Raw genomic sequence first — 23,677 nt, 5'->3', positions numbered from 1 at the left:
TGTGAGAATCAATGTTTATTTGTAAAGTGTAAAATTGCATCATTTTGTCTAGACGGCAGGATAAGAACTTGCTACATATCTTTTTCCATTTCCATAGGATGAATTAGTCCAAGTGTAAGTTTGGATTGTCACAGAATGACCATTAAATCGGACGATACACCTTCAAGACAAACAACAAGTTAAAAGTAATAAGATGCAAACAGTCCTTGGATAAATTAAGGTTGGTATGACTAAGCAAAGTTTATACTTGACCGCTAATACAAAGTGCACCAAATGTGATGAGCAGTGGCTGGCAGCAATTGATGGGCACAGTAGCAGCAATCGATGGGCACACTGGCAGCAATTGATGGGCACAGTGTTGGCAATTGATGGGCACACTGGCAGCAATTGATGGGTACAGAAGATGCGTTTGATGGCACAGTGGCGGCAATTTATGTGTACAGTGGCTGCGCTTGATGAACACAGTGGCTGCATTTGATGGTACAGTGCCTGCGTTTGATGGGCACAGTGGCTGCTTTTGATAGCACAGTGGCGGCAATTGATGGGCACAGTGGTGGCAATTGATGGGCACAGTGGCTGCATTTGATGGTACAGTGCCTGCGTTTGATGGGCACAGTGGCTACTTTTGATAGCACAGTGGCGGCAATTGATGGGCACAGTGGTGGCAATTGATGGGCACAGTGGCTGCATTTGATGGGCACAGTGGCTGCGTTTGATGGGCACAGTAGCTGTGCTTGATGGGCACAGTGGCTGCATTTGATGGCAAAGTGGCTGTGTTTGATGAGCACAGTGGCAGCAATTGATAGGCACAGTGGCGGCAATTGATGAGCACAGTGGCAGCAATTAAAAGTTTTTTAAGTTTGTTTGCGCCCCCCCAAACATTTTGAGCACCAACCGCCACATTTTTATTTGAGTTTTGGATAGAATGGGAAAGGATTAGAATCCCTCTGAAGTTTTTACTTCTATCCCTATTCTATCTTTGGAGAGATTTTCCCTCATGTACATCCCCTGTGACAATGGTACTACTAGACAGGAAGTGAGGAAAAATCTCCAACAAATAAAAATAAAAATCTGTCAGGGGTTCTAGCCTACCCCTATTTTTTATTTTATTTTTTATTTCTGTCTGTTGCCTCTTCCCTCACTTTTGAAGCAAATTAAAAATTTGCTAGAGATTTTAATACCTCCTCACTCTTTTCCAACAGCCCCAAAAATAGTTTGGACATGCCTTTTGGACCTGTGTCGCCATACAAGTCTATCTGAATGTAGGTCAGGTCAAATGCAGGTCAAGAGGAGGTCAATGGCAGATCAAATGCACCTCTCAGTTAATACTGATCTCAGAAGCATCTCAAATAAATGCTATACTGATGCCACTGATGCAAACCCAAAGCTTGTTGACACAGGCTTTTAACCACTTCCCAACGGCCGTACGACTATATACGGCCGCAGGGTGGTTCTACTTCTCTGGGGCGCCGTCATTTGACGTCCGCCCCTTTCCGCGTTCCCCGCGCGCTCCTGAGCGCGCAGTGGGGAACTTCTGTGCTGGCCGTGTCCCTTGGACACAGCCAATCACAGATCGCCGTGAACGGCCAATCGGAGTGGCCGTTTGCTAGGCTATCTGTGCGGCCAATGAGAGATGATCTCATATGTTTACATATGAGATAATTTCTCATTGCCGGCTCTCACAGACAGCGGTGCTGTCAGGGAGAGAGGAGACCGATCTGTGTCTCTTGTACATAGGGACACAGATCGGTCACCTCCCCCAGTCACCCCCCTTCCCCCACAGTTAGAACACTATATAGGGAATACATTTAACCCCTTCCTCACCCCCTAGTGTTAACCCCTTCCGTGCCAGTCACATTTATACAGTAATTAGTGCATATTTATAGCACTGATTGCAGTATAAATGTGAATGGTGCCAAAAATGTGTCAAAAGTGTCCGATGTGTCCGCCATAATGTCGCAGTCGCAATAAAAATCGCAGATCGCCGCCATTACTAGTAAAAAAAAAATAATAAAAAATAATAATTCTGTCCCTTATTTTGTAGGCGCTATAACTTTTGCGCAAACCAGTCGCTTATTGCGATTTTTTTTTTTTTTTACTAAAAATATGTAGAATACGTATCGGCCTAGACTGAAGATTAAAAAAAAAAAAAAAAAATTGAGCTATTTATTATAGCAACAAGTAAAAAAATTTTTTTTTTCAAAATTGTCGCTCTATTTTTGTTTATAGCGCAAAAAATAAAAACCGCAGAGGTGATCAAATACCACCAAAAGAAAGCCCTATTTGTGGAAAAAAAGGACGTCAATTTTGTTTGGGAGCCATGTCGCAAGACCACGCAATTGTCAGTTAAAGCGACGCAGTGCCGAATCGCAAAAAGTCCTCTGGGCAGTAAGGGGGTTTAAGTGCCCAGTAAGGAAGTGGTTAAGGAAGAAGTCCAGCCTGAGTTTGTTTGGCTGGGCTTTGCCTATGAATCACAGTTGTGCAATTCGTTTTGCACTCCTGTGATCCGTTTTCAGCAGAGTGTGGTCTGAAGTCCACTCTCTGCTAACGTCACAGAAATCAGCCCAGGCACCGGGTCATCCCGACAATAACGTCTTGATCCGCCAGCTTCCTCGACTGATACCCAGCTCAGCCTCTCAGCGAGTCGCTGTGAGGCTGAGATGGCCGCTCCCCGCCCCTCCACAGCTCAGCACTCCAGTGTGCAAGGGGGGGGCAGAGCGGAGAGCCGCTTATTGACTGTCAGCAGCTCTCTGCTTCGGGAGATGTGAGAACTGAGCCATCGGAGGTGTTTGGTGGCTCGGTTCTCAGTGCAGAGGCGACGGGGGACAGATGCTGCATCCACCTGGGTATGTATGATTATGTAAAAAAAAAAAACATACATCTCTTTTAAAAGTAAATAACCTGCATTAAACATATCCTAGCCACTGTTGTACTGTAGTAGCAAAGTGCATATCAGGAACACAAAATACTTACCGCTTGTTAGGACGAGTCACATAACACAGTGTGTACATTGCTATATCAAACTCAGGACTAGATCCCATAAAGAAAGATCCTAGGGGCTTCAAATAGGTGGACCATTTGAACTGGAATGAATACACATCAGGATAACTTGTCCACTAAAGAAAATAAATATTAAAGAAATAAACACAAATATACCTTATTTTGTCAGTTTTACATAGAACCATGCATTCTAATGATTTTCTTAAGTGCTTTAAATCCATAATTTTCATAATTTTGCATAATCATTCTACAAATAGATATCCATTTTACATAAATATATTTCCTAACAACCTCTACTGACATATCTTTCTTTTTTCACGCATCGTTATTTATATTCATTTATGATGAAACGTCCCCACGTAGTGGATTTTCTGCTAACTACATGCCAAGTCAGTAACTGTCAGGCTAAACAAGCAGCATTAGGATGAGACCATGAGATGGAACTGATAGAAAATATAACAGCTATGATTCTTAAAATGTACACAACATCCAATATAGAGGAAGAAATTGACTCCGCAGGCATAAGATGGTCCTATTGAGGGTCTTTTCTTTTTATCCATTTTTTGTCTAACATAATATTGTCAGCTAGGAAAGGAAAAGAGTCAACTTTGTAAATAATATTCATTATCTGTATTGTTCTATACTAATACATAATACTTTCAAGAGTATTTAAAACTGGTATTAAATGTTTCTCATGTTATCTGTTGAGAATCAATTAAAAAAAAAGAAAAAAAAGAATATAAATCAAAAAAATTTTTTGAAGAAAAAGAAAAGTGACAGCTATTTTCAGTCCATGCGAATTTAAATTTTATAGTTACGTAGCTTACAATCTACTGCAAACTGATGACGGTGGGAAAATGACCGCCATAGCACCGGGCAAAAAAGGATATGCACAACTGGGAGTAGTAAAATAAAAAATGTAAAGACTTGTACAATTATAATAAAATAATATATGTAATGAATAAAATGAATATCATTTAAAATGTTGATTATTTTTGTTGCCCTCTCTCAGAATATTAGTTTAGCCAAACTCATATCTTCCTACAGTCCTAGTTTGTACAGAAATGTAGCTGTTATGGGAAGGAAGGAGCCTTAGTGCCGTTTCACACAGGGGCAACCCCGACTTACAGCGCAACTTTGCAAGGCAACTTCAGCGCAACTTCAGTGCGACTTCAGCGCGACTTGGAGCAACTTACAAGTTGCCTCCAGGACAGGCGACTTTGGCTGTGGCCAATCACAGAATAATCAGCTCTGTGGGAGGGACGGGGTTTGCCTTGGTAAACTATTTTCTCTTCCTGTAAAGTTGCTTAAGTTAAGACAGAGATCCGATTTGGAGGCAACTTCCATTGAAATCTATGGATACAAGTTGCCTAGAAGTCGCCTTGAAGTAGTACAGGAACCTTTTCTGAAGTTGGAGCGACTTCATTAGTGTACATTAGGACGGCTCTCATTCACTTCAATTTAATTTCTCATGTCGGGCGACTCGGGGCGACACAAGTCGGATCCCTCACGGTAGTGTGAACCGGCACTTAATCTGGGATTGTTTTTCGTTTAAACCAAAAAAAAAGGAGAAGAAATTATTAACTTAATAAACTGTGAGAATACCCACTTCAATTATCCAGTACTGTAAAAACCTAATTTGGCTTGACTTTAAATGCCTTTTATGTGCAGAAGAAATAAGTTAACAAGAATTTGCTTTTCACATAAACAGATAATTGAAGTGAAAATTCACACAATTTATTGACTAAAGCTTCCCAACTTTTTTAGTAAATCAGCTTGATTGTGTTTTTTGTATTTGTATGTTGTATGTTGATGTACTTTGACCATCGCTCTTGGCATTATTAGATAAAAGCCTTTGCCAAAAAAATGTAAAAAAAAACCACCAAACCATAGTCAATAAAGGCAAGCATTGGGTAGTCACAATGTACAACATTTATTACAGATAGCAGATGGTTTTTAGTTTACTTACTGTAGATTACAAAAAAATATCATTTACATTTTTTGAAGAAAACCTCATTAGGAATGCAACAGTGCCCATTTAAAGTCTAACTTAAGCCACGTTTTCTTTGTGCAAATTGGAAAGAGTTTTTGTGTCCCCACTTAAAAAGAAGTACATAGTAAAGAAACCCCATTGTGTACTTAAAAAGTGGAGTATGCCTGTAATTGAAAATCTTTCTAATGGGGACACAGATTCCAAAAAGGGTTAGGCCTCGTACACACGACCGAGTTTCTAGGCAAAAACCAGCAAGAAACTTGCTGGGGTTTTTTTTCCCGAGGAAACTGTCGAGGAACTCGTCGAGCCAAAAAGAGAGCATGTTCTCTATTTCCTTGACGGGAATGGAGAAAATTGGCTTGTCGAGTTCCTCGACAGCCTAACAAGGAACTCGACGAGCAAAACGATGTGTTTCGCCCGTCGAGTTCCTCGTTCGTGTGTACGAGGCCTGAGGCCTCGTATAGAATCAATCAAGAAACTTGGTGGGAGAGCTTTTTTGCTGAGGAAAACGGTCGTGTGTAAGTTTTTCATCGAGGAAACTGTCGAGGAACTCGACGAGGAAAAAAAAAGAGAACACGTTCTCTTTTTCCTCGACAGGAGTCTCAATTTCCTCATTGTGTTCCTCGTCGGGCTGGTTTTTGACGAGAAAGGCAAGCGTGTGTATGCTAAGAAACCTGCGCATGCTCAGAATAAAGTATGAGACGGGAGCGCACCTTCGGTAAAAGTAGTGTTTGTAATGGAGAAAACACATTTTTCACTCTGTAACAGACTGAAAAGTGCAAATCGTCTCTTACCAAACTTTTACTTAACATGCAGTAACATGAGATTAGCAAAAGCAGCCCCAAGAGTTGTGCCAGTGGAATCGAACTTCCCCTGCCATTGTATGTGTTGTACGTCACCACGTTTGAGAACGAGGAGATTTTGTCTTGACCGTGTGTACATAAAGCAAGCTTGTCGAGTTCCTCGACAAGCCTAACAAGGAACTCGTCGAGGAAAACGATGTGTCTTTTCTGTGTGTGTACGAGGCCTGAGAATATAAGTCAGGTAGATATTACTGTAGGTGTTTTCCTTCCGCATGACAGCCATTCCCCTCATTTCTTGCTCTGCTGTCACAGGGACAGGAATCAGGGTGGAATCTCCACAACCAAGTCACAAACAGCTATAAAGACTTGACAGAAGTATTTACGTTATTTTATTAAGTTTATCCAAAGCGTGATTATCTCATGCCAGTAATAGTAATTATAAAGTAACAACTCAGCTCTACTAGAAGAGATGCTTCTATCCATCTGTTACCAGTTAGTCAACTTACTGGTCCATCTGTGATGTAGCTCAAGTAGTTAATTTCACCAGCCTTCTCCAAAAGGTAGAGCTGTACCCAATTATGGAATCCAGAGATCTTTCTTTTATGGATTTCACCTGCAAAAACAAGCAGCTCTAAAGTTGGGTACACACTATAAGGAAATCGGATGATCGTTGTTTCATAGCAAGTTGGAACCGAGGAAAGAATAATGTGCGAAAATTCTCATACGACAAAGGCTGTTTATTGCTTCTGATCATATGCAGTCTTTTGTTCTTGATTTTCTATGAAAACAGTACAACCTATATGAATATCGTTCCTTCTGTTCCCATAACGAGAAAAAATTTGGGAGTTTTTCCCTTCAAAAATTCGGAAAGGTCGAAATCGGCTGTCAAAAGTTGTGTACACACTATCAGAAAATCGTACGATTTTTTCGAGGACGAAAATGTTCGCCCAATTTTCTTATAGTGTGTATGAGCCTTAACTTGTATTTTATTCTAAACAATCTTTGTTTTAAAAATAAATATTTAAAACATGGCACACAATTCTCAGAGTATTCCTTTGTAAAGGGACAGCACACCAGAAGTGATTTCCTTTCAGGCATTGTGTCTCTTAAACATGAAGGAAAGGGTAAAGGAGGGAATCGCTGCTCTGATTCCTTCACTTGCATGTGTAAATTTCAGATTGAGCTACTAGCCCTGTCATATTTCCTTTTCTAACAAAAAACATTTAAAATTGTATTTAATAAAATTTTCTAACATAAAGCCTGTTCAGAAAATCTTGGAAACTTCAGCTGGTGTGAGAACAATGATCAGGTTAACCCCTTTACTGCCAGTGTAATTTTCACAGTAATCAGTGCATTTGTATAGCACTGATCGCTGTAAAAATGACAATGGTCCCAAAATAGTGTCAAAAGTGTCCGATGTGTCTGCCATAATGTCGCAGTCACGATAAAAATCGATAATCACCGCCATTACTATAAAAAAAATTATAAAAGTGACATAAAACTATCATTTATTTTGTAGACGCAATAAATTTTGCGCAAACCAATCAATAGATGCTCATTGCGATTTGTTTTACCAAAAATATGTAGAAGAATACATATCAGCCTAAACCGAGGAAAAATAAATATTTTTTTATATTTTTGGGGATATTTATTATAGCAAAAAGTAAAAAATATTGAATTTTTTTTTCAAAATTGTCTGTCGCTCTATTTTTGTTTATAGTGCAAAAAATTAAACCGCAGAGGTAATCAAATACCACCAAAAGAAAGCTCTATTTGTGGGGGAAAAAAGGACGTAAATTTTGTTTGGGAGCCATGTCGCACGACCGCGCAATTGTCAGTTAAAGCGACACAGTGACGAATCGAAAAAAGGGGCCTGGTCCTTTAGCAACAAAACGGTATGGGGCTTAAGTGGTTAAAATAGGGAATATTTAGGGCACTGCATGGTGCTGAGACAGAATGCTAACAAAGATCCCTTATAAGTCTACTATTGATGGATATACTAAAATGGTGAGGTTTTTTGCCCCTTTTGTGGCCAGATTGCAACATACCAGATATTAAGGAATCCATTGTGACTTTACAACTTGTAATGTAAATGGAGTATTTTTCTTACCATGGAAAACATGCTCAAAGCCTGAAGAGTCTAAGAAACCTTTTTTACGAGTGTATAGTCCAAACCACATTTCCTTTAAATCACGCTCAAAGCTTTCCATTGAGGTATAAAAGCCTATTAGGAAGAACAATCTTACATGTTAAAAACATTCTCATAAAATACAAGTTTGGAAGGTGCAAGAAGATGATGACAACATTTTATTAATCTAGCATTGACGCACTCTCTAATAGTTTCACCCATTTATTTTTTCTCAAAAAAAACCTCAGTTACCAAAGCAGGAAATGTCTGTGTTGCCCCTTAACAACAATCAGGAAAACTGTCAATTTCCAGTGTGGGCCTGGAGGAAATACATGCTAATGAGCTTTTTATTATAAAGGATGAGCAAGCCAATGTAACATATTAATTCCGTACAGTACATGGTACAATTATCTGTTTGAAATATAGTGTGCTTTCCATTAGATAAAAAGCACTGAAAAAAAAAAATTGTGTGTATATAGTCACCTAATCACCTATAATCACCCAATAACATATGCATACATAAAACTATGAAAGATCAATAACAAAAGGTTGCTGTTAAATGTATATAATAGCACTCAAAACATGTAACTGTCTCAAATTCAGTGGTTCTGTGTACAAAAAGACAATCTTAAAGAGGAAGTAAACCCGGTATTTTTTTTAAAACCCTGCAAGAAAAAGGCATAATGAGCTAGTTTGCATAGCATACTAGCTCATTATGAATGACTTACCTGAGATCGAAGCCCCCGAACTGCTCCTCGTTCCCCTCCGCCGCCGCAATCTTGCCTCGATGTCCCATCCGTGTATCGCTGCTCTGGCGCTGTGACTGGCCGGAGGGGCGATGAAGCCACTCCCACGCATGCGCGCGGGATGGCACAATCCCGCGCATGCGCACGGGACCGGCATAATCCCGGCATGATTCCATTCATGGAGCCGGCCCGATAGTGCAACTGCACCGTTGTCTACATGTAGGTGCAAGTTGTGTGGTTGCTTTAAAGAGCAATATCAATGAACTGATGATGTTTTCAAGCAAATGGTTCAGGATTTACTTGGGTAAAAAACTGAAGCCTTGAGCAGATAGACTGTGTGGGTTGATTTACTAAAATTGGAGAGAGCAAAATTTGGTGCAGCTCTGCATAGAAACTAATCAGCTTCCATGATTTTTCAAAGTTGACGTTAGAATCTGATTGGCTACTATGCACAGCTGCACCAGATTTAGAATGGGAGCGCACAGGAACAGAAGGCTACATTGTGGGGGAGGCAATCGAAGTGTCAAATGGTCAATAAATATATTAATCTGCAACTGCAAGTTAAAGCTGCTGTCTCCTCAAAAGTAAACAGCATAAAATGTAGCTCTAGAGATACTCTTCTTACTACAAGTTAAAACTAAAAAAGTTTTGGATACACTCCACTTTTTAGTTTTGGATAGAGTGGATAAGTGTTAGACCCTTGACAAGTTTGTATTGCTGTCTGTATCCCCATTTGGATAACGCAAAAAAGACAAATGTTTAAATTGTAACCTGGCACTATAGAAAATCTCCCTATAGCTTTTGCTAATTATATACAGGTAATTGTATTCCTGCATGCCTAAAGATTTACATTACCTCATTATAGGCCATATAAAAAAATGGATGTCAAGATGATTTAATAAATAGTTTACATGTACCCACAGTTAGACCCCATACACACTATTATATTTTCTGCAGATTTTTGTCTTCGGATTTACCAAAACCATGTGGTGCAAGGGCCTTTCTGTATGGTTTTGGTAAATCTGAAGACAAAAATCTGCAGAAAATCTAAAAGTGTGTATGGGGCTTTAGTGAACAACTAATATATTACACCATCACCATTATTGGTGACTGTCACTGTTCAGGTGTCTGCAATTAATGCTGCAAGTCAGATTAACTGCTTGTTACATGGTTCATAATCAGGCCTCGTACACACGACCGAGAAACTCGATGGGCGAAACACATCGTTTTCCTTGTCGAGTTCCTTGTTAGGCTTGTCGAGGAACTCGACAAGCTTACATTGCGTACACACAGTCAAGACAAAATCTCCTCGTTCTCAAACGCGGTGACCTACAACACATACAACGGCAGGGGAAATTCGATTCCACTGGCACAACTCTTGGGGCTGCTTTTGCTAATTTCATGTGTTTGCGTGTTAAATACAAGTTTGGTAAGAGACGATTTGCACTTTTCAGTCTGTTACAGCTTTAAAAATGTGTTATCTCCATTACAAATGCTACTTTTACTCCTGTCTCATACTTTAATCTGAGCAAGCGTGGGTTTCTTAGCATACACACGCTCGAGTTTCTCGTCGGAAACCAGCCTGACCAGGAACTCGACGAGCCAATTTGAGACTCCCGTCGAGGAAATAGAGAACTTGCTCTCTATTTGGCTCGTCAAGTTTCTCGACAGTTTCCTCGACGAAAATGTACACACGACCGGTTTCCTCGGCAAAAAAATATCTCCCAGCAAGTTTCTTGCTGGTTTTTGCCGAGAAACTCGGTCGTGTGTACAAGGTTTCAGTCGTGGGAAAACTGGCATTATTTTCTTTTTTAACAATAAATGTTTATTAGGTTTTTCTATATACTGGTAACTAAAACAATAAATGAATGAAATATATGTAGTAGTAACTGATAGGTTACTTAACCTCCCTGGCGGTATGATTCTTTCTGTTTTTAGGTGCTGAAAGCGGTACAATTATTTTGCATGAAAATTTGGCGTTTTACATTGTAGGCCTGCAATTCTTAGGAATTACCGTATTTATCGGCGTATACCGCGCACTTTTTTGCCCTGAAAATCAGGGCAAAATCGTGGGTGCGCGGTATATGCCGATACCCGCTTTCCCGCGCCGAGTTTGAATACTGCGCCGACATATACCGAGCGCAGTACACTTGTGTATTGTCGGGCAGTCTCGGCTCCTCCCGCGCTGACGTACAGGATGTCAGCGCAAGAGTAGGCGAGCATTGCCGACAATACACGAGTGTACTGCGCTCTGTATATGTCGGCGCAGTATTCAAACTCGGCGCAGGAAACGAGCGGGGAGGACGCGAGGACGCCGCAGAAGGACGCCGGACCCAACGAAGAGGACACCCTAAGCCGCAGACGGACGCCGGACCCGACGAGGCCGCCGATGGACGCCGCACAAGACACCAAAACTGTAAGTACAAAAACAACTTTTTTCCACAGGATTCGGGGCAACTTTAGGGGTGCGCGCTATATGCGGGAGCGCGCTATACCCCGATAAATACGGTACTCACTTAAATCTGTCCAAACAAGAGTCTAGTAGACATCCCGGGTATGATAAAGTTTGAAAAACAAAATCATAAATTATAATATAATAAATAACTATAAATAATTATAACAAATAATAATGTAATTATAATAAAAATTATTCAATAATGTAATCAAATCAAAAACACTGAAATGTGCTCAGTTGCAGAATTATCGCTGTCATTACTTTATTTTTTCTATGGCGAATTTCCCCACAAATCGCTATCGCTCAATTCTGCAAGTGATTATAATTTATTTTCGCTGTTTTCTAGCTGCTCTAAAATCACTTTTGACATAAAGGGACACTTTTGGTTGCTATGGACAATCTACAGTTTGCAGGCAGAAAGAACAGTTTTTATTATACAAAAGTACAAAGGGGGTGTGTATTCTTTACATACAGTACTGTAATCTATAAGATATAAGTATACTGTATGTAATGCACTTATTTACTTTTTTGAATTTGGCGCTGTTCTCCGCCCCTGTGCGTCGTAATGTCGCAGGGAAGGGAGATCGGCGGCACACAGGCACTGTGTGAGTCGAGCGAGGACGCCGCTCGCTCACACAGCGGGGAGGCATTGTAGGATCCAGGGACAAAGTAAGTAAACCATGCCTGTGGATGCTACGAGGCGATCCCGAGTTTGGCTCGGGGATACTGCCTTTGGTATTGAAACCTTCCCCCGAGCCAGACTCGGGAATACCGCCAGGGGGGTTAAAGAGGAAGTAAACCCTGATGGGTGTTACTTCTTCTTTGTTTCCCTGTAAAGGTAAAGCATAATGGGCTACTATGCATCGCATAGTAGCCCATTATGTGACACTTACCTGCAGGAGAAGCCGCGATATCCCCGTCTTCCTCACTAGTAGTGAACGGCCATTCTTCACCCCTCTTCCTTCTGGGGCTGCGAACTCCGGCACTGTGACTGGCCGGAGTCACATGCGCGCGGGAGCCGCCTTTATTGGCATGCCCCGAGATAGAAACGGCACAACGTGCCCTTTCTAACTCTGACGCATCCGTGCAGGTCTGGGAGATATTTCAAGCACCTACAGGTAAGCCTTAATCTAGGCTTACCTGTAGGCTAAAGTGGTTGTAAAGGGTTTACAACTACTTTAACATTTACTAATATGTTTAACTGGCATTATTTTTTAATTGCATGGTACAGTAATGAGAACATTGGCCGTCTATCTCTAGGCAAAACCTTTTTCTTAGTTTTGGATTGAGCAGTGAAGGGATGGATCCTCTGTCAAGTTTTTATTGCACCCTCTCTCCCCGTTGGGGAGATTCATCCCTCCCTTTGTACTGGTGACCTTGTTGATGAGAAAGAAAATAAAGGGAAATCCAAAACTTTAGAGTCGTCCCCAGAATAAAAGGTGAGAGGAAATCTTTCAATGGGGATAGCCGTTCCGGGGACAACTGTCAAAGAAGAGAATTTCCTTTACTTTGGGAGATTTCCTCTCTGGGACAGGAAGTTAAGGGAAATTTCCCCTATATTACACAGGCAGCAGAAATACTTAGGCAGCCCAGCTTATGTATTCTATTGACAGTTGTTACCATTATTCCAATGTACCTTTATCAAGTAGGAATTTGGATAGCTTGCTCATTACAGAAGTTTGGAATATGGCTTCCATGAAAGCTGTTTGCTCTTGGGTCTCCTCACTGGTCACCGACTCCACTGTTCCTGTGTTCTTGATGTAATTATCCAGCAGTGCGATAAGATGGGTGAAAGTTGGGAGAGTGAACAGTTTGCTTTCATTCACATAGCTGAACAGCCTAAGATCATAATACAGAAATACAGAAAATCCTAAGACGTTGATGTAAAATATATACACAGAATGCATACATACATCAAAGTAAGGGCTGGCATTACATTGATTAGTGTTTTTAAATACAGCAGCAGTGGGTTTTTTTATGAAAAAAAACACCAGCAACCTGGAGCTTGTAAAAAAGTGCACCCTTTAATGATTTAAGATTTTGCAGACTATTGTCATAAATTCCAGCCACTGTAACATTTTCTGCTATTCATGAATCTAACTTATGTGTGGGGCTTGTTCTGTTTCCTGTAAGGTAAATGGACCTTGGCTGCCAGACTGCCACTACGCCATGGGGTCATCTAACCATATAGTTAGTGTGCCCTGTACTGTATAATGACTCTGAGAGCTTGCACTGCGTGGCGGGTATAAGGACCTATAGTAGCACATGTCCAGGGTTTACATACAATTGTGCACTAAAATGCAAGGTCCACTTATATTGTCTAGGCACCCTCGTCTACAACGAGTAGGTGTAAATTGTACCTGTAAAGAAAACAGCTAGGGTTTATATCTATCTCACCACCATCTTCTGCTCTCAGTGCCTAGGAGATGATGACAACTCCTTGCAGCAAGATCCTGCACATGGGCGTCCGCTGACATTTTTTCGGGGGGGGGGGCGCACTTCGGCAGCAGCGATACACAGACGCATTTTACCCTTTATTCGACTGCTAGCAGGGGTTAAAAGCGCCCCCCCCCCCACGTTAGAATGTAAAAACACCCCACTGTGCCCCCTGCATCTTTCAATATCTCTTTGTCACTACTGTGTACCCCCTCTCCACAAATGCACCTCTGGACCCCTTTACATTACATAGCACGTCACAGCTCTGGACCCCTTTACATTACACAGCACCCCACAGCTCTGGACCCCTTTACATTACACAGCACCCCACAGATCTGGACCCCTTCACATTACACAGCACCCTGCATCACTTGCCCCCTTTACATTACACAGCACCTTGCATCACTGGACCCCTTTACATTACACAGCACCCTGCACCAGTGGACCCCTTTATATTACACAGCACCCTGCACCTCTGGACCCCTTTTCCTTGACTGAAACACTACACTATATTGACAGTATATTTATTTCAGGTCTAAAAGAGGAACCTTTTGGAATGAGGGACAAATGGATTTGATTCCAGAAGAGGGACAGGCACTCTAAATAAGGGACAACTAGAAACTATGCCGTAGGCTACAACTCTGTTGTGTTTGCTCTGCGTTTACAGACTTGCTAAAAACACATCAGAAAATAGTCTAGTGTTACCTGTGGCAACAGATGTTGGAACAAATAAAGCACAGGCCTGGTAAACGATATAAAACGGCGCTCCCCTTCCTCTATCCTCTGGCGCTCGTATCGTATGTCACAGAGCTGGGTCTGTGTGCAAGGTCCCACCCCCTTAGTTCGACAGAACACTAGAAGACTATCAGACGAGCCGAACTAGGGGGCGGGACCTTGCACACAGACTTAGCTCCATGACATACGATACGATTGCCGAAGGACAGAAGGAGGGAAGCGCTGTATTCACGGCTTAAATCGGCCCCAGGGCCAGTTCGGCCCTGCTCCTGGCTCTCCCTGGCTATTCCAGGGGGGGGGCAAATGACCCCCCTTGCCCTATGGAGCGGACGCCTATGATCCTGCAAAACACAAAGAAGCCGAATTCTTGAGAAAAGATCCTCTTGCAATGGACTAAAGTGTCTTTTCCTGAAATCTGCCCTGCATTCCCCAGAAATATTCTCAGAAGAACAGTGAAGCCATGCCCAGCATTGTGGTTGACTCAGGCAAAGTACATTTCACACCTACTGTACTAATAGGTGATTTGAAAAGGGAGAGGAGTCTGCACAAGTTAAGCATATCTTTAATTTCACTGCAAGGTCCACTTTAAAGTAGAATTCCAGAAAAGCCTAACTAGTCCTAAAAATGTCCCCCACCTCCTCCTAACACCTATGATGACTAACCTGTGTAAATTATATGTACTTTATATACTTACATATTTTTATGCCGCTCCAGTCGCATTCTCCAGCTCCCCTGTGTCAGCCAGCAGTGACTGCAGGGGAGAGGAGGGAGTGCCAACAACAGTTAGGACATTGAAGCCTATGGGTAACATCATCACTCCTAGGCTTTCCCAGCCATTTTTGGCACTCTCTCCTCTCCCCTGCAGCTGCAAGAGATAATTGAACTGGATCGAAGCAAACTGAAAATAGATATATATACACATATTTTTTTCCACAGGTTAGTCAGCATAGGTGTTAGGGGAGGGGTTTTAAAGCTAGTTAGGTTTAAGCTGCAATTCTACTTAAGTTCATTTTAGTGAAACATGCAAATATCATTAAATCCTGGGACATAAGTATTTCAGGTTTGCAGGAAATTTGTGTATAGGGTCCCCACTTTTCTGATCCATGAAAAAACAAAAGTGGCAAAGTAGGCATAACTTGTCTATAGAAGGCACAACTAACATAGTTAAACCAGTGTGCTAGCTTATAATTTGTCAGTCTCCTCTTATAAAGTTGCATGTTTATTCCAGTGTGTCCTATTAAGTTTGTGCATAAAGAACAAAAAAAATCCTTACTGGACAAAGGTGTACACCCAATGTTATAGGATGACACATTCTTCGGGGGTGTACACCTCTGGTGGCCTGTCCATAGGGGACACATGGGCACCACCCCCCATATCCATGCCTCCGGCCCCCTAATCTACATGCGGGCCGCCCGGACGCATTGGTTTTCAATGTTTTTTCTTTTAAGTACATGATTAGAGCCTGAGGCCTCGTACACACAACCGTTTTCCTCTGCAAAATCCATCAAGAAAAATGCTGGCAGAGCATTTTTCCCAAGAAAAATGGTCGTGTGTATGTTTTTCGTTAAGAAAACTGTTGTGGATCTCGACGAGAAAAAAAGAGAACGTGTTTCTCGTCGGGCTGGTTTACGACAAGAAACACGTTCGTGTGTATGCTTAGAAACCCGCGCATGCTCAAAATAAAGTATGAGACGGGAGCGCACCTTCGGTAAAAGTAGCGTTCGTAATGGAGATAGCACACTAAGCTGAAAAGCGTGAATCGTCTCACCAAACTTTTACTTAACACGCAGTAACATGAGATTAGCAAAAGCAGCCCCAAGGGTGGCGTCAGTGGAATCGAACTTCCCCTTTATAGTGCCGTCGTACGTGTTGTACGTCACCACGTTTGAAAACAACGAGATTTTGTCTTGACAGTGTGTATGCAAGGAAAGCTTGACAAGATTCTCGTCAAGCCTGACAAGAACCTCGTCGAGGAAAACAACGTTTCTTTTACGAAGAGATTTTAGAGAGGCTCTAATTGGCTTCAAAAAAGGGTGGGCTCAGGGCGCAGAGCAAATCCCGAGACCCGATTGACCAGGGAGTCTTAGGACTCTTGGCCAATTGGGTCTTAGGACCCACTTCCTGTTCGGCCTGGAGGAGAAGCAATGGCACTGGAGCGAGGAGCTGCAGCCTGGATCCATGTCTGCCTGATCTGCCTCCTTCCCAAGCTAAGGAGTTCTCTGATCGCCACCACATTCCCATCCATCCCGCCCTGTGCGGCCATCCCCGGGGGGATCATCGCATTTCCATCCATCTCCCATAGGGGGGGTGTCGCCACATTCCCCTCTATCTGCCGTGGGGGGGGGGGGGCCTTGGTTTGATGTCCATCCAAAATATTGAGCACCAGCCACCACTGGTGTACACTACTCGGCAATGAAAGTGCCCTGAAAATAAAGGCATTGTGTGATGCTACCTTTTTCATTGTCCCACATATACAAACAGTGCAATCATTTAAATATAAACATTTCTTTTTATCAATGTGTATTCACACAAAATATGTAAATGTGATAAACTTCATAAAGTGAGCTTGTACAGGGGATCTTTTTATCTTTTAATCACAATGTATCCCCAAACGCAGTAACATCTGTTCTGCACTAAAATTAGAGGAATTAGTTACTATACCAGTGCCCACCAATGATGGTTTAGGTGCATTTTGGAAGTGTGAGTGAGAAACTTGTAAAGCGCAACACATGCGAACTGAATCGCCTCTGTCAGATTTAAAGACTATTTTAACTCTATGTGTCTTGCTATTGTTTGTAACCATGGGGTAACTTTGACAGACTAGTCATCAGCAGTATTTATTGTATATTGATCCTGGGGGGAAAACCTACCGCTGTCAGAATACAATAGCACAGCGGTAGGGATTCCCCCATCAACACATTCAGTTAATCAATCAATTTTCTTTCCTTCATCCGGTGATTGGAGGAAAGAGAATTGCTTAATGTATAGCCAGGCTTAGGCCCCGTACACACGTCCGAGGAACTCGACGGGCAAAACACATCGTTTTGCTCGTCAAGTTCCTTGTGAAGCCGCCGAGGATCTCGGCGAGCCAAGTTTCCTCATTGACTAACGAGGAAATAGAGAACATGTTCTCTATTTGGCCCGACGAGATCCTCGTCGGCTTCCTCGGCCAAAAGTGTACACACGGCCGGGTTTCTCGGCAGAATACGGCTCCGATCGAGTTTCTGGCTGAATTCTGCCGAGAAACTCGGTTGTGTGTACGGGCCAGTGTCTAACACTCCTCAGAAAGTTTGCTACATATTCTTTGCTGAAATTGTGCTCTTCCAGGAAAACCTTCCTGCATTAAACCAGATGGCACTTGAACTTAGCTATTGGACAGTGCTATGGAAAGAGCTGAGCAAGGAGACATGTGATCATGTGCTATTATAATTTTTAAACTGAAACAATCTTATAAAATTATCTTTGCTGTCTAGATCTTTCAAATATGATCTTTATAGGCACGCAGCAGTAACTCTTTGATATGTTGGGGTTGATTTACTAAAGGAAAAAAGTCAAAAATGCTGTTCACTTTGTGAGGGAAGATGCACTTAATAAGCTTTATAAGACCTTACCGCCCGGCCTATAGCAGAATGATGGCTGGGCAGTGACTTTACAAACCTAAGTGAATGTCATATGGCGTCGTCTTAGAAAGCACCACTATGTCGGCCGCGGGGTGACGCAGGGGGTGATCTGTCACCGGCTATGTCCACCAGACACAGCCAATGACTGATCATTGCACCAGCTCGCTGCCAGTACTACGTGACTGCTGCGACCAATCACAGCAGGTTACGTATCAGTTGTACACAATGGATGGCTACCTTTTATGCCATCTCTTGTGTACAATTGTATATTTGTTCTGTCCTGGCATTTTAGGGTCCCATGAATTGAGACAGTCCATCAGTACATCAGGACTGATCAATTATCAGATATATACCATAGTTTGTGGACTCTATAACTTTCCTACAGACTAAATAATATACACTGATTTGAGATATTTTTACCAAAGGAATGTAGCAGAATACGTTTTGGGTATGAGGAACAATTACCGGTATTTATTTGTAACATATTTTTTTCGAATTTTCAGTCTTTTTACATTTATTTAAAAAATAAATAAAACAAACTGTGGTGATTAAATATCACCAAAATAAATCTCTAGCATGATGTCAAAAGCTTAGGCTTTTTTCCAGACAAGAAACAGGAAGTAGGCTGTATAAGGTATTTTTTTAAACTATCCAAAGTTAAAACAACACGGGCAAAAGATTTATTAGATAGAAAGATGAAAAAATGACTGAAGTTCCACTTTAATGAACATAGAATAATAAATAAAATATGGCATAGTTAAGAAACTGTCAACTTACTTTTGACTGGCATAGTCAGTTCCTGAGCTGTTTCGGGAACTGTTGGCTTTGTATTGTAGATTCAGAAGAATGTCATCAGTGCCAGCTTTATTGATATCAGCTACATATAGCTCTTCAGCCAGACTCCGAATTTCATCATTGGTGACAACAAACTGTGATTTCAAGGGAGCTTTTACTGCTATTTAAATGTAAAACAAAAATGTTATTTCACACAATTCAAACTTTTGTTATGGTAAAGTTATCACACTATGTCATGGTCGCAAATCTAAGCAAATAGGTATACGTTTGTCCAATGTCAAGGCTATAACCAACAAGATGTGAATCAAAATGGAGCCAATAAACCCCACAGGTTGGTCCCAGATTAATTTTTAGGGCTGTGTGGAAGGCCAATGGATATCAATATTTTTTCTGGCTATCACTAGTTTCCAGCACTGTGTAGACTTAAAGCCTAGGTTTCAGAAAAACAAAACCCTTGGTACACAATACTCAACATAGGTCCATTGCATGGAGGAAACTATATGAAATTCTCTTGTGTAGAACCCTTTACATAGGTAGGTGCTAGATTCGTTTTTTTGTAAGCATAGGCAAATTTAGGCAGGCCTAGCTGGAAGCTAGGTCTATTTGTGTTTGGTTTGTGTGGGCTGAGAGTGGCTCAGAGTCAGCAGCTGGTGATTCACAGGCAGCATCACTAAGATCTCCCTCTTCTTTCTAGAGCCTTCTGGAAGGTACTAGAAAGAGACAATCCCCAACCCGGATTGGCAGGGGGCAGAGTCAGCCCAGCTGGGGAGGAGTTGTCGGATGAAAGAACTGGATATGGAATACTAGGCTTTCGTGCCTTTAAGGCAGGGATCTTAAAGTACCAGCCCGCGGACCGGTTATAAATGGCCCGCAGGCAGGGCGGGAGGTGCCGCGGAAGTGGGGGGGTAGATTTTCTTCACATGCAGAGTAGCGCATGAAGCGTCTGTAATAAGTTCACTTGTCTGTCATGGAGCGCTGTGGCTGCTTCCCGCCCCCCGGCGGCCCCCTCTTCTCGTCCATCCCCATTTGCTTGTGATATCACCTGGGATGGACGAAAAGAGAGGGGGGGCCGCCGGGGGGCGGGGAGCAGCCGCAGCGTGACATGAGAGAGAAGTGAACTTATGACAGACGCTTCCTGCTTTACTCTGCATGTGAAGAAAACCACAACAAGTAAACGCTGGCCTGTGCCCCATGTACCCTGATTGTGCCCTCATGTGCCCCATGTACCCTGATTGTGCCCTCATGTGCCCCATGTACCCCTCATGTGCCCCATGTACCCCTCATGTGCCCTCATGTGCCCCATGTACCCCTCATGTGCCCCATGTACCCCGATTGTGCCCTCATGTGCCCCATGTACCCTGATTGTGACGTCATGTTCCCCATGTACCCTGATGTGACCCATGTACCCTGATTGTGCCCTCATGTGCCCCATGTACCCAGATGTGCCCTGATTGTGCTCCATGTGCCCCATGTACCCTGATGTGCCCCGATCGTGCCCCATGTGCTCTAAAGTGCCCTCATGTGCCCCATGTACCCTGATTGTGCCCTCATGTGCCCCATGTACCCTGATTGTGACGTCATGTTCCCCATGTACCCTGATTGTGCCCTCATGTTCCCCATGTACCCTGATGTGCCCCATGTACCCTGAGTGTGCCCTCATGTTCCCCATGTACCCTGATGTGTCCCCTATGTACCCTGATGTGTCCCCTATGTACCCTGATGTGTCCCATGTACCCTGATGTGCCCCATGTACCCTGATTGTGCCCTCATGTGCCCCATGTGCCCTGATTGTGCTCCATGTGCCCTGATGTGCCCCATGTACCCTGATGTGGCCCATGTGCCCTGATGTGCCCCATGTACCCTGATGTGGCCCATGTGCCCTGATGTGCCCTGATGTTCCCCTTGTACCCTGATGTGCCCCGTGTACCCTGATGTGCCCCATGTACCCTGATTGTGCCCTGATGTGCCTTAATGTGCCCCATGTACCCTGATGTGTCCTGATTGTGCTCCATGTGCCCTGATGTGCCCCATGTACCCTGATGTGGCCCATGTGCCCCATGTGCTCTGATGTGCCCCATGTACCCTGATGTGCCCCATGTACCCTGATGTGCCCCATGTACCCTGATGTGCTGGGCTCTGTACCCTGATGTGCTGTGTCCTGTACCCTAAAGTGCCATGTCCTGATGTGCCTTGCCATGCCCCGTACCCTGATGTGGCCTGTTGTGCTGTGCTCTGATATGCTGTGCCCTGTACCCTGATGTGCTGGGCTCTGTACCCTGATGTGCCCTGTACCCTGATGTGCGCTGTGCCCCAATGTTCTGGGCTCTGTGACCTGATGTGCTGTGCCCTGATGGTGAGTGGTCACTGGGGTGTGTAGTGGTCAGTGTGCAGTGTAGTGGTCATCGTGCAGTGTAGTGGTCAGTGGGGTGTGTAGTGTTCAGTGGTCAGTGTGTAGTGTTCAGTGTGTAGTGTTCAGTGGTCAGTGTGTAGTGTGCAGTGTAGTGTGCAGTGTAGTGGTCAGTGTGTAGTGGTCAGTGTGCAGTGTAGTGGTTGGTGTGCAGTGTAGTGGTCAGGGTTAATAATGCATCCACTGACACCAGTGTTGGGGGTAATAATGCGTCCGCTGACACCAGTGCTGGGGGGGTTAATAATGCGTTCGCTGACACCAGTACTGTTGTTTTTGAAGTTTGAAAGTTTGCATGCGGCCCCCCATGGGATATGAAAACTCGTCTGGGCCTGGGCTCAGGTGCAAGATGGAGCTCTTCAGGAAAGTGTGAAGGTTCTGGATAGGAGGCACAAAAGGAGCAAGAGAGGACAGCAGGAGCTAGTACTCCCAGGCAATTCTCCAGGAGGAAACCACCAGTTGCAACCAAGAGGGCTGGTGAGTGGCATGTGCATTCAGGATGACTGGGGAGGCACGCCTGAGAGGACTGGAGGCTTGCAGTCAGAGATGGGTTCAGAGCCAGTAGTGAGGATTGCAATGTCATGGGCAGTGGAGTCAGGCAGCTGCAGCCAGGACGGCTTGCAGGGCATGAAGAGTGCTAACTGGGAAGAGTAGTCCACCAGTAGAACAGCTAGCACTAAAGACTTTTGATTTCTTGCTACAATTGCTAAGGCCTAGCTGAGCAAATGTCAGGCCTAAACATGTGCTAGCTGGTCCTGGCAGATAAAGAGTTGTCAGGAGGAAGGAAGAGGAATAATCTGCAAGCAAGGAAAGTGCTGGAGGAGATTGGAGTAGTAACTTGTACAGAGAAGTATATATAGTTGTTCCAATTGGTTGATATGCAATACATTGGGCATCCCATATTTCCCTTACCCCATTCAAGTTAAATTCCCTAAAATAAAATAACAAAAATAAGCACATGGACTGTTCCTTGTCTCAAAGTGACTGGGAAGTGAAAATCAGACTGGGCAGGGTAACAGGTGAGCCACATCACTTAGCAGCCCCTACAGGGGTACCGACACATGCTGTATGTAACTTGAGTCAGCCTAATGCCGCGTACAGACGATCGGACATTCCAACAACAAAACCATGGATTTTTTTTCCGATAAATGTTGGCTCAAACTTGTCTTGCACACACATGGTCACATAAATGTTGTTGTAAATTCCGAACGTCAAGAACGCAGTGACGTACAAGACCTACGACGAGCCAAGACAAATGCGCCAGTGCGGCTCTTCTGCTTGATTCCGAGCATGCGTGGTTGTTTGTGCGTTGGAATTGTTGGAAATTCCGACAGCAAATGTCCGATGGAGCATACACACGGTCGGATTTTCCGACAACAAGCTCACATCGAACATTTGTTGTCGGAAATTCCGACCGTGTGTACGCGGCATTACACTAAAGATGTATACATGAAAAAGGGTAAAATACATACAAGGTGTAAGTGTACACAATTGGAGCTTGGTACCCTGTACAAAGTCCTACAAAGTGTGCAACAAATGGTAACGGGCCAGTCTGAATTTTCTCACTTCAAAGAACAAAAACATTTTGCAGGCCTATGTAGAAAATGTTTAACTGCTGTGAGATGAATTGATTTCCAAACAAGAAAGTCTGAGGGCAATGCTCATGTTATGTCTATACACCATGCTACAAAACATTTTACATTGCTTTAGTGCTCATGTTTGTAAAATTTTAGGGATATACTTTCAAAAAAGACTTTAGTAAATATTTCTATAGTGAATGAACGATCTTCTTTAAAAGCATCAGATATTTTAAAAGTAGTCCTTATTGTCCCTGATCACAAACGTGGCAAGGATGGCTAAAGCTCAATTTTTGGGAACCCAGATAAAAAAGTTTTTAGAAACTGCAATATGCATATGGAGTTTTACATTAAATAAACGTGATTTGAACAGCTTGCATTTTCTCTTTAAATAAAGTCCTGTGATGTAGTGCAACCACTTGATCATTTCTTGGACGATGGTTAGGGTTTAGGTAATTACTGCTGACTATGGAGTTGTGACCAATATTGATGGACATATCAAAACTGCAATTATGCTCGCAAACCAAGGTTTTACTGTACTTCATATACGGTCTAGTCATAGGATATAAAAAATATATATACATTCTTCTATTTCCAACGTATCTGAACAGACAATAATTACATTTAAAAGCAAGACATTAATTTACAAAACTTAATAATTATAAGAAAACTACGTGTCGTACAAAATATGTAGCATTTCCTAAAATCCTATGGGGACAAAATAAACATTTTCCATATCCTATACTTTAAAAAAAAAAAAAAAACACAAGCTATAGCTGAAATAGCAGTATGTAAGAAGTCTTACTCGGTTGTGGTAATGTGGTTCCATAGATCACAGAAGGGAAGATGCAGAGGAGAACAAATGTGTCCTTCATCGTGGATGTGTCACCAACCAGATCCCTAAAAGCAGTAACTGCAAGTCCTTTATAGAGAGTATCAGTGACCTCATGGGGTGGAACATACACAGACCATCCCTGTATGGCTC

The 23,677-nt window shown here is 42.8% G+C and overlaps 1 protein-coding gene across 2 annotated transcripts; it reads right to left on the bottom strand.

Moving 5' to 3' along the window:
- Positions 1–23,609, bottom strand: LOC120929445 (poly(U)-specific endoribonuclease-D-like). Of its 2 annotated transcripts, none has more exons than XM_040340871.1 (7): positions 23,498–23,609; positions 18,694–18,868; positions 12,762–12,964; positions 7,907–8,020; positions 6,303–6,409; positions 2,974–3,116; positions 1–160 (listed from the first exon to the last, which is right to left on the bottom strand). In XM_040340871.1, the coding sequence occupies exons 1-7, from the start codon at positions 23,565–23,567 to the stop codon at positions 49–51; spliced, it is 924 nt and encodes a 307-aa protein (XP_040196805.1). In that variant the 5' UTR covers positions 23,568–23,609; the 3' UTR covers positions 1–48. The 2 variants fall into 2 exon arrangements, with proteins under 2 accessions (XP_040196805.1, XP_040196804.1); XM_040340870.1 differs by having other exon boundaries at positions 18,694–18,871; positions 23,498–23,605.
- Positions 23,610–23,677: the final 68 nt, after the last annotated feature.

This window comes from Rana temporaria, chromosome 2 (genome assembly GCF_905171775.1).
Source record: "Rana temporaria chromosome 2, aRanTem1.1, whole genome shotgun sequence".
Taxonomy (NCBI): Eukaryota; Metazoa; Chordata; class Amphibia; order Anura; family Ranidae; genus Rana; species Rana temporaria.
The sequence above is the reverse complement of the archived record's forward strand: the minus strand, read 5'-3'. Positions and strand labels throughout refer to the sequence as shown.